This window comes from Ailuropoda melanoleuca, unplaced genomic scaffold (assembly GCF_002007445.2).
Source record: "Ailuropoda melanoleuca isolate Jingjing unplaced genomic scaffold, ASM200744v2 unplaced-scaffold4371, whole genome shotgun sequence".
Lineage (NCBI taxonomy): Eukaryota > Metazoa > Chordata > Mammalia > Carnivora > Ursidae > Ailuropoda > Ailuropoda melanoleuca.
The window spans coordinates 1,077-16,778 of NW_023215737.1; the positions used below are offsets into that span (position 1 = coordinate 1,077).

The window sequence follows — 15,702 nt, forward strand, 5'->3', positions numbered from 1 at the left end:
TAATTTCTGTGGTGTCCATTTTACTTCTCTTTCATTTCTGATTTTATTTGAGTCCTCCCTTTTTTTTTGTGGAATCTGACTAAAGATTTATCTACTTTGATCTTTTTAAAGAGTCAGTTCCTGGTTTTATTGATCTGTTCTTTTGTTTTCTTAGTCTCTGTTTCACTTACTTCTACTCTAATCTTTATTATTTTCTTCCTTCTATTGACTTTGAGCTTTGTCCTTTTTCTAGCTCCTCTAGGTGTAAGTTAGGTTGTTTATTTGAGATTTTCTTATTTCCTGAGGTAGGCCTGTATTGCTCTGATTGTCCCTCTTAGAATAGCTTTTATTGCATCCCAAAGATTTTGGACACCTGTGTTTTCATTTTCATTTGTCTCCATGTATTTTTTATTTCATCTTTGATTTCTTGGTTGACCCATTCATTCTCTAGGACCATGGTGTTTACCCTCCATGTATTTGTGTTCTTCCAGATTTGTGTGTGTGTTTGCTACATCTCTAGTTTCATACCATTATGATCAGAAAAGATGCATGATACAGTATCAGTCTTTTTGAATTTTTTGAGATTTGTTTTGTGGCCCAACATGCAGTCTGTCCTGGAGAATGTTTCATGTGCACTTGAAAAAAAATGTGCATTATACTGTTTTTGGATGAAATGTTCTGAATATATCTGTTAGACCCATCTAAGGATCCATCCATGCAAGTTAGGTCCCATGTGTCATTCAAAGCCACAGTTTCCTTGTTGATTTTTCCATCAGGATGATCTATCCATTGATGTAAGTGGGGTGTTAAAGCCCTTTACTATTGTTGTATTACTGATGATTACTCCCTTTATGTCTGTTAATAGGTGCTTTATGTATCTGGGTGCTCCCATGTTGGGTGCATAAATATTTACAATTGTTATATCTTCTTGTTGGATTGTTCCCTTTATCGTTAGGTAGTATACTCCTTTGTCTCTTGTTACAGTCTTTGTTTTAAAGTCTGTTTTGTCCAATATAGTATTGTTACCCCAGCTTTCTTTTCACTTGTTTTTGTTTGCTTATTTTTGTTTTTGTTTTCATTTCCATTTGAATGATAATTGTTTTTCCATCCCTGCATTTTCAGTTTGCAGGCGTCTTTAGGTTAGAAGTGAGTCGCGTATAGGCAGCATATACGTGGGGCTTGCTTTTTTATCTGTTCAGTCATCCTATGTCTTGATGCGAGCATTTAGTCCATTTATATTCAAAGTGATTATTGATAGGTATATAGTTATCGCCATTTTGTTACTTGTTTTTGTAGTTCTTCTCTCTTCCTTCTCTTTCTGTCTTCCCTTTTGGTTTGATTGCTTTCTTTAGTGATATACTTGGATTCCTTTCTTTTCTTCTTTTCATATCTCTTACGGTTTTCTAGTGTGATTATCGTTAGGTTGGTATATAATATCCTATGCATGTAGCAGTCTCTATTAGGATGATGGTTGCTAGTTTGAACCCATCCTAAAAGCACTGCATTTTTACTCTCTCCTTCCACATTTTATATATGTGATTTCATACTTTACATCCTTTTATTTTGTTTACCCTCGACTGATTTTTATAGATATTACTTTACTGTTTTTGTGGTTTAATTATACTGGTTTTATAAGTAACTAATCTACTACTTGTATTATGTTTGCATGTACCTGTGAAATTTTTTCCTTTTATAATTTTCTTATTCTTTCCACTTGGCCATTTATTTCTGCTCAAGGAATTCCCTTTAACATTTCTTATATGGCTGATTGAGTGGTGATGAACTCCTTTAAATTTTGTCTGAGAAATTTTGATCTCTTCTATTCTGAATGATAGCATTATTGGATAGAGTATTTTTTGGTTGCAAGTTTTTTCCTTTTGGCATTTTGAATATATCATGCCACACTTCTGGCTTACAAAATTTCTGCTGAAAAATCAGCAGATAGCTTTATGGGGTTTCCCTTGTATGTAACTGTTTTCTTTTCTTTTGTTGCCTTTAAGATTCTCTCTTTGCCATTACTTCTTGCCATTGTGAGTACTATGTGTCTCAGTGTGGATTTCCTTGGGCTGAGGGGGCTTTCTGTGCCTCCTAGATCTGGATATCTACTTCCTTCCCCACATTAGGGAGGTTTTCCGCTGTCATTTCTTCAAATAAATTTTCTGCCCCCCTTTCTCTATTTTCTCTTTCTGGAACCTCTGTAATGTGAATGTTACTATGCTTGATAATGTCACTGAGTTTCCTTGACATATTCTCATTCTTATTATACTTTTTTCTTTTCATTGTTCAGATTCTTTGCTTTCTGTTATTCTGTCTTCTAGCTCATTGATTTATTTTTCTGCTTTCTCTGAGCTATTATCGATTCCCTCCAGTGTATTTTTAATTTCAGCAATTGAGTTCTACATCACTGATTTTTTAAAATTTTTCTGTCTCTTTGTTGAAGGTCTCACTGAGATCCTCCAGTCTTTTCTTACATCAGTTAGTATCTTTATGACTATTACTTTGATTTCTTTATGAGGTATATTGCTCATCTCCAAATCATTTTGTCGTGATTTTGTCCTGATCTTTCCTTTGGCATATATTCCTCTGTCTCATTTTGTCTAACTCTCTGTGCTTGTTTCTATGTATTAGGAAATTCAGCTACATCTCCTACTCTTAAAAGTAGTGGACTTAATGAAGAAGAGGTCTCTGTAGAGAGTCTATTCTGCCAGTCTTCAGATCGTTTTCTGGGTTAGTTACACTGATGTGGCTGTTATCTAGGAGTATCTGTTTGACGAGGTGAGTTTAGGATCCTCCCATGCCACTATTTCACAGGGTCCGCTGGAAATCTTTTTCTTTTGACTTATTAAAATAGTTACTTTGTTCATTGTCCTTTGTATTTAAATAATGCTCATCATTCCATGATGGAAGCCATTTTCTAATTTAGATTGGAAAACATTTTATCATTATTCCTTGAAGCAGGAACTGTTTATTCATAGTACCTCTCTGGTTCCTGGTACAGAATAGATGCTTATTTAAATATTTATTTAATGAATTTATTCATCCAGTAATCATCATTGCTAATCTATCTTACTACTGTGTACAGTGTTAATTTTATTCTTCTATTATTGTTATCATCAAACATTAAGTGTGACTATTTTACTCAAGGTTAGAATCTGAACTAAGTGATTTCTTTTAAATCATACTGCAGGCATAACTAGAAGAATGTAAATCTCCTGGCTTTGATTTCACTATTTCTACCAATAGGTCCCTTTCTGCCTGAAAAGTACACAAGTTTTCTGTTCCTGCTGCTTGGCCATTTCCATGTGTTCAAAGAGCATTTGTCAAAACAAAACAAACAAAAATAAAAAAAAAATAAAAACAGTGACTAACGCTCTAAATATTTACATACTAGCTTTGACCCTCCTAAATCCAAAATAGGTTATTGAATATTTTGGTGGCAAATTTGTGGCGAAAGGTATGGCTCTCCTCAAGGCAAGTTACCCTACTTAATGTCTGCAAACTACAAAGCAGGTGCAGCATCAACATAATTGCTCAGAGACTGGCACCTTGTAACCATGGAGACATTACCTCACAGTGTTCTAACAGGCCCGGTTGGCCAGATGTGAAGGTTATAGTCATAAAGGTAGCTGTGCTGGGTTGCCGCCCTGTCTCTTAAGCTGTGCCAGTGAATGCCAGACACCTTCACCTTGATTTGCATAATATGCTTAGCCAGTACTAGTATTGGCTATGTCAGTACTTACATATTCACTTCAGAAACCTGGTTCTGGCACCAGCTTGGGAAAGAAATTATTGAATCTGGCAGATGCTTTGAGGTAGGTAGATTAGCAGCCAAGGTCACTTGAGAAGAAAATCTACCTTGAACTTCAGCTGTATTTATTACTAGTATCATGATTTGTTTCCCCAGGAAAGAAAAGAGACTTTTCTTCTAGCCAAGATGAAAGGCATGCAAGCCGGTCAGGAAACTTCGGTGGCCCTGCAGAGTGAACTCCATGAGCAGGAAGATAAAATGGAGAATCAAGCACAGTAAGAATGGCATAAATGAAAGAAGGATCTGAGATTTAGAGGATAGGGATGGAGCACTTGACCTCTTGTTTCAAAACATCTTATGAAGTAGTTGTAACTAGAATTGATTCCACGCGTTTTCTTAAATTAATTAACTATAATGTACAACTGTTTCCTCAACCACTGTTTTATAAAGTTCAGTCCTTGAGTAATCCAAAAATTTACCTGGACAGATCTCTATCATACAAGACATGGTTGAGATTCCAGAACTTACATCTAACATGTTAAGGCAATTGACAGACAATTTCTTTAGAACTCCTTTACTAACTTTTGGGACAAAGAATTGCTAGAGAATTTTGGGACAAAGAATGGCTAGACCGAGGGAATGCAGAGAAAAGCCTTTGTGGAGAGTTCTACTCTGGGCTAGAGACTATATTATGTGCTGGACATTTATTACTTACGTAGTCATTACAATAGCTTCACAAAGTAGCTGTGCTATTATAGCCTATTTTTTATTAAGTAGTCAGATGTGGTTTGGGGAGGTTGATTAATTGACCTATGATTCCATAGTTAATGAGTAGCAGAGCCATGATTTGACTGTCAGCCAGTGTGACTCCCACATCCATTCTTCTGTTCCTCAGCAGCACTGGGATTAAGATACAGATCCTAGTGAGATCAACTCAGAAAGTCAAATGTAGTTAGTTATGTGTTAACTCAGATTTAGAGTTTTCTTAAGAAACCAGGTTAGTCCAAGCGTTTGTCCTAATATATTTGACAACTAGTGATAACTAGAGGCAATTAGTGCAGTGGTAACTAGTCTCTTATTTTTACATATCAATGATTTTAGGGTGGATCTCAGTAACCTATAGCCACAGTACATACTTTTACATAAGCAAGACCTAATCAGGCAAGTTCTTAGCTATAGTGATGTCTGCTCTCCTTGAGATGAATGATTTTCCCAGAAGTGAAGGATATGTAATCTAGGTGTAGACCATGTTACATTAATTAAATTTATCATCTATTTAGAGGATCTTTCTAAATGGTTCTCTATTTACTGACTTCCCGGTCTAGTTTTCCCTTTAGGCTAGTACCCTCACTAGTTCTTTGAAGCTTTTTCTTTCTTTCTTTTTTTTTTTTTTGTAGACTTTTTTCCTTTTCTCCATGACTTTTCTGTAAACTTTTTCAAAAAAATTTTTTTTTACTTTCTTCTCTGCTTTTCTTGGTGCCTCTTTTATTGCATTAATTTTTTCTATTTCTGCCAGCTACGTATTCTCTGTTTTTCTATAGTCAACATCAAGAGCACATAATTTCAGGATTTTAAGGAATCTTAGAGATGAATGAATCAAAATACCCTCAGGTACTGGTAACCTATGTTTAATATCCTCACCAAGTGGTTGTTTAAATGGAGAATTTGAAACTCAAAAGAGATTAAAGTGACCTATTTGGCTATGATAAGTGACAAGAGTGAGATTTAAATTCAGGTTTCTTCCTTTTTTCTCATCTAGTGGGTGAATGTTTTAATAATAGAAAGATGGGGAGTGGGTCTAGTAAACACAGTGAAGGTGGGTTAGGAAGGAGTTAGCAGGGGAGGCTGAGTTTTAAGAACAACAGTGTTGGGTTGGACAGGAATAAGAGTTTTAGAAAAGATGTCAGAATATTGGTTTTTCTGGTAAGTTAGATAAAGATGCATTACAGGAAGGAAGGATACACACACACACACACACACAAAGGAATGAAGGACACAGGATATTGGGAGTTGTGTAGAAAGGCATATTAAAATAGAGGGTTCAAGAGAATCCTGAGCAGCTTTTTTGTTTGCTGGTTTAATTGAGCGAACTAGCATTACCGCAGGATTTCTGTTGAGAGATATTAAAATCATTTGAGCCACTGGGAAGAGTCTTTTTACAGAATATAGGAATGTGATCCCATCTACTTCCACTCCAGCTTACAGAGAGTGGCTTCGATCCTCTCGAGTAATAGGGGGAATGGAGATTCTGAACTATCTAGATGTATGGCCCAAGGTTGCGGTCTCCTCACTCTACCTCTTTACCTAATTCTTTGATGCCCTTCCCATGTACATGGAGGGTTTGGTGGGGTGGGACTGGGTGTCATATCCATAACAAAGCTTCATTTGGGTAGTTGGTAACATGTCTATGTTGACATGACTCCATGGATGACTGAAACTCCGTGCAGCTTGTTCTNGTGTAGCTTGTTCTCCGGGAGCAGCAAATGGCTCCTACTGTTGGTCATTTGAGTTTATCCTTGTTTTGGGAGCCTGTGCTTTCATAGTCTAGAGATTGAAAAATTGGAGACTACCACTGAGCCCTGCAGAAGAGTCAACTAGGAGTGGAAGCTCACAGAAAGAAACTATTAGGCAGTGTCTAGGGAAATGGAGGCATGGCTACCAGGACTTTATTTTTTATAGCAGTCTCTCTTTTTGGATATCTGAGTGCCTATGAAGGTTTTTAAGGTCTTGCTAGTTTATATAAGGCAGGACCTGTGTAGGAAAGAAGTTGGACCTTTTAATCTTTCCATCTCTCTGGGAAGAGTATTCACACTAATAACATAAATCTGTATATTTATTTACTTTTTTCGATTGAAGCATAGTTGATACACAGCGTTGTGTTAGTTTCAGGTGTACAACATAGTGATGCAACAACTGTGTATGTTGCACCATGCTTAGCACAGTGTAGCTACTATCTGTTACTGCATAATGCTATTACAGTACCACTGACTGTATACCCTATGCTGTACTTGTATCCCTGTGACTTACTATAACTGGAATCCTGAACCTCCCATTCCCCTTCACCCATGTTGTCTGTCTGCCACCCCCTTCCCTTCTGGCCATACAGAATTCTCTGTATTTCTGGGTCTGTTTCTGTTTTTTATTTGTTCATTTGTTCTGCTTTGTAGATTCTACATATAAGTGAAATCATATAGTATTTGTCTATCTCTGTCTGACATATTTCACTTAGCATAATATCCTCTAGGTACAAATACATTGTTGCAGATGGCAAGATCTCCTCCTTTTTTATGGCTAGGTAACATTCTGGGTGTGTGTGTGTGTGTGTGTGTGTGTGTGTGTGAGAGAGAGAGAGAGAGATAGAGAGGTACATCTGTTGTTGGACACTTGCGTTGTTTCCATATCTTGGCTGATGTAAATAATGCTGCAATAAACATGGGGGTGCATATATCTTTTCATATTAGTGTTTTCATTTCTTTGGGGAAGTATTAAATAACCAGTAGTGGAATTACTGGATCATTGGTCTTTCTATTTTTAATTTTTCAAGGAACCTCCATACTGTTTTTCACAGTGGCTGCACCAGTTTCTATCCCCAACACCAGTGCACCAGGGTTCCTTTTTCTCCACATCCTCGCCAGTACTTGTTTTTTGTGTTTTTGATTCTAGCCATTCTGACAGGTGTAAGGTGATAATTCATGGTGGTTAACTTTTGTACGATTAACTTTCAAACATTTCAGAGAATTCCTTGCTTGTCACTCTTCCTTATGGGAACTAAGACTGGGTCTTTACTAGGTGTTTCACGTCTTTGGAGAGGTGGAGGCAAAAGAGAGAATGAAAACCGTTTAAAACCAGAGGCGAAATTTTGAAAGACCTGTACTCTAGCAACTATAAAACATTGATGACAGAAATTGAAGATGACACAAAGAAGTGGAAAGGCATTCTATGCTCATGGATGGGAAGAACACATATCGTTAAAATGTCTATAGTACCCAACGCAATCTGCAGATTTAATGCAATGCCTATTAAAATACCAACGACATTTCTCACAGAACTAGAACAAACAGTCCTAAAAGTTGTATGGAACCACTGAAGACCTCGAATAGCCAAAGCAGTATTGAAAAAGAAAAACAAACTGGACGTATCACAATTGCAGATTTCAAGTTATAGTACAAAGCTATCATAATCCAAACAGTATGGTACTGGCATAAAAACAGATATATAGATCAGTGGAATAAAACAGAAAACCCAGAACGAAACCTGTAAGAATATGGTCAATTAATCCTTGACGACGCAGGAAAGAATATCCAATGGGCAAAAAGCAGTCTCTTCAACAAAGGGTGTTGGGAAAAGTGAAGAGCTACATGCAAAAGAATAAAACTGGACAGAAAAATAAACTCGGAAATGGATTTAAGACCTAAATGTGACACCTGAATTCATAAAATACTTGAAGAGCGCACAGGCAATAATCTCTCTGATATTGGCTGTAGCAACATTTTTTTGCTAGTTCTATGTCCTGAGGCAAGAGCACTAAAAGCAAAAATAAAGTGTTGGGACGACATCAAAATCAAACGGTTTTGCACAGTGATGAAATCAATACACAAAACGAAAAGGCAACCTACAGAATGGGAGAAGATATTTGCAGATGACATATCTGATAAAGGGTTAGTATACAAATACGAAGTACCTATAGAACTCAACACCCAAAACACAACCCTGTTTAAAAAGGATCAGAAGACAGGAGCAGACATTTTCCCAAAGAAAACATACAGATGGCCAACAGGCACATAAGAAGATGCTTAACATCACTCATCGTCAGGGAAATGCAAATCAAAACTGCAACGAGATACCACCACACACCCGTTGGAATGGCTAAAATCAAAAACAGAAGACACAAGTGTTGGCCATGAGGCGGAGAAAAAGGAACCCCCTTGGACTGTTGGTAGGAATGCAAACTGGTACAGCCACTGTGGGAAAAAGTATGGCATTTCCTCAAAAAGCTAAAAATAGGGGCGCCTGGGTGGCACAGCGGTTAAGCGTCTGCCTTCGGCTCAGGGCGTGATCCCGGCGTTATGGGATCGAGCCCCACATCAGGCTCCTCTGCTATGAGCCTGCTTCTTCCTCTCCCACTCCCCCTGCTTGTGTTCCCTCTCTCGCTGGCCTATCTCTGTCAAATAAATAAATAAAATCTTAAAAAAAAAAAAAAGCTAAAAATAGAACTACCCTACAATCCAGTGATTGCACTACTGGATATTTATCCAAAAAATACAGAAACACCAATTCAAAGGGATACATGCACCCCTATGTTTACTGCAGCATTATTTGCAATAGTCAGCCCAAGTGTCCATTGACAGATGAATGGATAAAGAGGAAGTGGTATATATACACAATGGAATATTATTCAGCCATAGGAAAGAATGAAATCTTGCCATTTACTATGAAATGGATGGAAGTAGAGAGTATATGCTAAGCGAAGTAAGTCAGAGAAAGACGTAAACCCTATGATTTCACTCATGTAGAATTTAAGAAACAATAAAAATGAGCAAAGAAAAGAAAGAGAGAGACAGACAAACCCAGAAACAGCCTCTTAACTATAGAGAACAAATTGATGGTTGCCAGAGGGGAGATGGGTGGGGGAATGGCTGAAATAGGAGATAGGAAGTAAGGAATGCCTTTGTCATGAGGAGCCCTGGCTGATGTCTGGAATTGCCGAATCATTATATTGTATACATGAAACTAATATAGCACTGCATGTTAATGGTACTGGGATTAAAATAAAAACTTAGTAATAAAAACAGAGGCCCAATTTTAATTATATCAAGAAACTTCTTTCAGTAAATAGATAGCTGACCTCTCTCTCAATTTTTCTTTTTAATGAACTTGATTTTGCTGTACATTTTTGTCTATAGGCTTTCTGTTTGCCGTGGTGCCGATGATGCACGGCCTACTTCAGATGATGGCAACGTTAATATCAAGGTAAAGTACTCTCCTGTGAAATTAATTTTCCTGCTCTGAATTTAATTTTGTCTATTATTTACTGTTAAAATTTAGCAGTGGCCTGCCTGTCATCATTTTATGTTTGTAATGGAAAGTTGGTCAGAACAAACCATTTTACAAAATTAGACAAGTTGAAAAATCTTTTTTTTTACTCTGGCAAATAGTGAAGGTGGAGGTTGAAGAAAATGGNGAAAATTATGACAAGTTCAAAAATCTTTTTTTTTACTCTGGCAAATAGTGAAGGTGGAGGTTGAAGAAAATGGGCTGGAAAATATATAATGACAGGAAAATTATATTGGGAAAAGCTTTTGCATAATGGTGGAAATATGACGTTTCGTCAAGGATAAGGATTCTTACTGTGTTTTAAATTATCTTAGCGTGACTGTCTTTCTCTTTGCAGCTTTCTTTCTTGCTTCTTGCTTTCTTGTTTTCTTTCTTTCTCTCATTCTTTCTTTCTCTCTTTCTTTTCCTTCCTTCCTTCCTTCCTTCCTTTCTTCCTTCCTTTTTCTCTTTCTTTTTCTCTTTCTTTTTTCTTTCTTTCTTTCTTTCTTTCTTTCTTTCTTTCTTTCTTTCTTTCTTTCTTTCTTTCTTTCTTTCTCTAGAAAACATGAATTTTATAATACTAATGCCTAAATGAAATCTTTAGTGGATCCAATTATTTATTGCAGATATTTTTTCTTGGACATTTTTTATTTTGGTAGCCTGTAGTGTTATGAAAGAAGATTTTTTCTCTGTTCTATCCTTTGTTCTACATTCAGATTAAAATAATATTAGGGACGCCTGGGTGGCACAGTCGTTACGCGTCTGCCTTCGGCTCAGGGCGTGATCCCGGCGTTCCGGGATCTAGTCCCACATCGGGCTTCTCCGCTGGGAGCCTGCTTCTTCCTCTCCCAATCCCCTGCTGTGTTCCCTCTCTGGCTGGCTGTCTATCTCTGTCACATAAATAAAATCTTTTTAAAAAATAATATTAGAAATTGTGGAAATTCAGAAATTTAAAGTGTTTCTCAAAAAGTATATTGCAAAGGCATTCCACTGTGTTTTCAAAATGATTTCATGGAGAGTGTAGTTAAAACTCTTTATCTAAGTGAAGAATACATGTTTTGCCTAAAATAATAATCAGCTCTAGAAGCAGAGGCTCTTCATACCCATATGGTAAAATGTCCAATTTCAGAAATCTTTTATAGTATAGTTTTTAAATATATCTACTTGTAGCCTTTGTATCAGATTCTAAAACTGAAAATTTCACTCATTTTATGTTTATTTAAATATTCATTTGAAAGCCCCTGCATCATTATATGCTCCTGGATGTTAGGAAACATAATTGTGCATCTCTTGGAACACCTAGAATAAAGCCTTGCTTGGAAGAGGCAATTTAATATTTTCTTAATGTGAATAAATGAGCAGACAGTTGGAATTCTGTATAATGGAATGTTATAAGTAATGTAATGTGTATAATAGGTCACAATTAAGTACATAAATTTTAAAAAATATGGCTCAAATTTCGATTCCATTTTCATGTTTAGGCTTTATAAGTGCAAATGAATTATGTTGAGGAAACAAAGAAATAAAAAAGAAGGAAGGTTACAGTGTATTTTTTAGTATCCTCTAATTGTGAGCTTAGAGTTTTAGATAAAAATGTCCAACTATTTCTTTAACCCCACCTATGTCCCATTAGATGTATCCTTTCAAGGAATACATTTCTCCTTAGAATTCTCTTTACCAGTTCTTTCTCCAAGTGCAAAGTTGATGTATTAGAAACATTTCTTTTTCTATTTTTTCTCTCTCTGGTAATAATTTGTAGCTTTCAGATAGTGATAGATGACCACAAATTGAACAATTTATACTGAAAAAATTAAATTCTTTACTACAGTAATTATAAAGAAATAATTGTAAAGTGAGAAAAGTCAATATTATTAGGGATAAGCTATGAACAAAAGCCTCTGTCTTATATATATTCATAATTTATATGTAATATATATTTATAATATGTAATTGAAAAAATTTAAGAGACTTCTGTTTGTTGTATATCCATAATAATACTTACATATTCTGGAAAATACATATTTTTTCCATATACCTTTTTCTACTTAGACTTTTCCTTTTTTTCCTTTTCTTAAGCTTGTGCATGATTGATTGGTCATGTGTTATTGTTTTCCTTTTTGCTTCTTCTCCCCCCAGCTCTTTTTTTTTTTTTAATGACTTATCCCTACCCTAATTTTTCCTTGCAGAAACATTTTTTTACAGTCCGTTCTTTCAGTCCTTCTCTTTCTGTCTCCACTGTCAATATATTTGGTTACGGCTCTGTGTTGTCTGAGTGTGGTTTTCATTCATGAATCCTTGCCCTACAAGGTTTATTATTAGTTTTTTCCTCTTTTCTGGAAGGAGCTGAATTTAAACAATCATGTCTTTAGCATTTTGACAAACAAAACCAACTTAAACTGTAATTCCAACTTACCTAAATAAGATACTCCTAAAAACTAAGTATTAATATTTTCTCCTACAAGAGATATTCGTGCAAATATAAATCATGCAAACACATGTTAAGGTATAAACAATTAATCTAAATTTCTTAATGTTTGGGGATTTTTTCAATAATGCTTTCAATTACCTAGGAATAAAGTTGTGTTTTAGGTTACTTTGGTAAAGAAAGTATTTAAAAATATTTAAAATTTCAATTTAATTTACATATACTGTATTATTAGTTTTAGAGGTAGAATTCAGCACAACACCCAGTGCTCATTAATTCAAGTACCCTCCTTAATGCCCATCACTTCTTATTCCACTCCCTGCCCCCCACCCTGCCTCCCCCTACAGCAACCCTGTCTCTTGCCTATAGTTAAGTGTCTCTTAGGGTCTGCCTCTATCCCTGTTTTCATCTTTTTTTTTCCTTCCCTTCCTCTATGTTCGTCTGTTTTGTTTCTTAACTTCCGCATATGAGTGAAATCGTGGTAGTTGTCTTTCTCTGACTGACTTCTTTCGCTTAGCAGAATACCCTCTAGTTCCATTCAAGTAATTGTAAATGGCAGGAGTTCGTTCTTTCTGATGGCTGAGTAATATTCCATTGTGTGTATATTCCACATCTTCTTTATCCATTCATCTGCCAGTGGACATCTAGGCTCTTTCCATAGTTTGGCTATTGTGGACTTGCTGCTGTTANTTGCTGATGTTAACATTGGGGTGCAGGTGTCCCTTCAGGTCACTATGTTTGTATCCTTTGGAGAAATACCTAGTAGTGCAGTTGCTGGGTTGTAGGGTAGCTTTAGTTTTAAATGGTTCAGGAAGAATTTGTATGATAATCAGGGGTAAGGAAAGTAACACTTTGGGACTAGCTCTTAAATCTCTCATAATCCTCACCCCATGAGAAAACGTAGGCTAGTAAATGGCAGAACTGAGACCTGAATCTACATTTAAATGATTCCAAAAGCTGTGTTCTTTGTATAGCAGTGCTCATTTGATAATAGTGACTATTATGATTATTTTACCAAATGTGATACTTGTAATCCTTAAAAGTATTAATTTTTTTTTCTAGAATGTCCCCAAACCAAGCTTAAGAAAGCTAATGGCTGCTTGTGAGAAATTCAAGAACTGTAAGCTATTTGAAGTAGTGATTTTTGTGCATTTTTGTGTTACTCAGTAATTCAGAATTACAGATATTTTCATGTACTCTTTGTTTTTTACTAAGTGGAAACAAAACCTGGCCTCATGACAGTAAGCGATAACCTTTCACATNATAAGCGATAACCTTTCACTTACGGACGATAATTCTCACCATAAAGATGAAGACACAAAAGTGCATGACCTTTTTTGTCCTGCTATTCCATCACCTAGCACTCTTAAAAAACCTCTCAGGCAGTTAGAAGGCCTTGGTGTTACAAAGGTGAGTTGTTTTGTTTTAAACTTTTTTCCCCTATGTTTTTTTTCACGTGCATCCTCTTGATCCTTATAATGAAAAGAATCTTAGGAAGAAATGGAAGTCCTCAAGATCATAAGAGAACACAGTGTAATAACAGCAGGGAGATAAGTACCAGATTGAGATTTATAAAGGTTGGTGGGAGTAAACAATTCTTATGTATGCCATTATGGAAGTGAAGAATTAGAAAGCAACTGGAAAGAATAGCTAGATGGATGTGAAGATGAGGGAGAGGGAGGGGGGAAGAATTCATTTAAGAAGGGCAAGGTGAATGTAAAGATGGAAGAGTTGAGAGAGATTATTACAAAAACACAGCTGCAGTAGTGGGGCTAAGGAAGAGCATATAGTCTGTATTATAAAATAGGGTGGGAAGTTACTTTAAGTGCAAACTAAGAAAACAAAGTCAGGTGATACAAATGCTTTGACTCTTCTGAATGACTTACAGCTGATTTATATGAAGAACTGGAAGAAAATTTTATCCTTTTAACTTTAATAAAGTGTGATATCTCATATTTAATTTAGCAAAATCTGTGTTTATAGATAATGCAAAGTGAAATTGTGTTAGAACTTAATCAGATTTATTATGAATTTTGGGGAGGTTAAGATGGCGGAGGAGTAGGGGACCCCTTTTTCAGCCGGTCCCNCTTTTTTGAAGATTTTATTTATTTATTTTTGTGTGAGAGAGAGAGAGAGAGATTGAGAGCTGGAGCACACACAAGCAGGGGGAGGGGCAGAGGGAGAAGCAGACACCCCACTGAGCAGGGAGCCTGATTCAGGACTCGATCCCAGGACCCTGGGATCATGACCTGAGCTGAAGGCAGACGCTTAACCAACTGAGCCACCCAGGTGCCCTTTCTTGTGGTTTCTAATTTAACTTACTGTGTGGTAGAATCTGGGCAGGTTTTAGATCTCTTTGAGAAGAAAGAGAGGAAATAAATAAACATTTTATGTAGTCTTTTCATTAATAAAAACTGAAATTTCTGATTATGTAAGTGAAGTTCTTAATGTTTATCTAGTAAATGATATAAATTTTAAGCTGCAACACTCTTAAAGAAGAAAATTGTTTCTGGATTCTGATTTATTTATTTTTAATTATATCTGCATATAATAGATACATACAAGCATCGAATGAATGAACTCACAATTTATAAGTTGTTTTCTAATATGAACTATTTGTCATCGTAGAGTCATAAGGAAGGAAAGGTTGCCAACAGAGTGTACAGAATTATTTCCGGAAGATGACTTTTACTCTTTCAAATATCTCCAATAGTGGATACATTTTATATTATTCTCAGGAAACTTTAGTATTCCTAGTTGTTAATTCTTGGGGTTTTTTTAGGTTTTAAAAATTTTGAGTAATCTCTATACCCAACACGGGTCTTCAACTCACATCCCTGAGATCAAGAGTCTCACACTTCCGACTGAGCCAGCCAGGCACCCATGTAGTTGTTAAATTTAACGTGTGAATTCTTTCAAATCTGAAACTCAGAAATACTGGTGATTGGATTTTTTTGGTCCCTTTCTTCTTTCCTCATATGAATATTGGGCCCTGCTTGATAATCATACGTGTATTTGGAGTCTTTAAAACATTCAGCTTAGATGATCATGGTTATTAATTTTTTATTACTAGGTTCTTTCTCCAGTCCTTAACTACCATCTTGTATTCGTAGATAGGAAATTAGAGCTATTAGTTTGCTATTCACAGTTCACATAAGAAAACCATGTGAATTTTAAAATGTGGTTTTATCTTTTTTTTCGTAAATCATAGTAGTACTTAAAAATGCCTCAAAATGCTATGATCCCATAAGTATTTCTCTTCCACAATTTAAATCATTTAAGATTGATTTTTAAAAAGGAGTATTCTTATAAAATCTTAAATCGGTGTTTTGTGATTAAATCTTTTTATTAATCTTAAAAATGCTGTTCATTACAGAGATGAGTACTTACCTGCATATGTTTTTTTTCCTAAAGTTTTATTTGTTTCAGAGCAAGAGAGAGGGAGTGTGTGGTGGGGGAGAGGGTAAGAGGGAGAGGAAGAGAGAGGGAGAGAAGCCAACTCCCCACTGAGCATGGA

General features: G+C 36.0%; 1 protein-coding gene across 1 annotated transcript; it reads left to right on the forward strand.

The window, feature by feature from the left end:
• Positions 1 to 2,430: 2,430 nt before the first annotated feature.
• On the forward strand, positions 2,431 to 13,459 carry LOC117799143 (ankyrin repeat domain-containing protein 26-like). Its single transcript, XM_034651598.1, has 4 exons — positions 2,431 to 4,002; positions 9,631 to 9,697; positions 13,248 to 13,305; positions 13,401 to 13,459. Exons 1-4 carry the CDS (start codon positions 3,914 to 3,916, stop codon positions 13,457 to 13,459), a joined length of 273 nt encoding a protein of 90 aa, XP_034507489.1. The 5' UTR covers positions 2,431 to 3,913.
• The last annotated feature ends 2,243 nt before the right edge of the window (positions 13,460 to 15,702 follow it).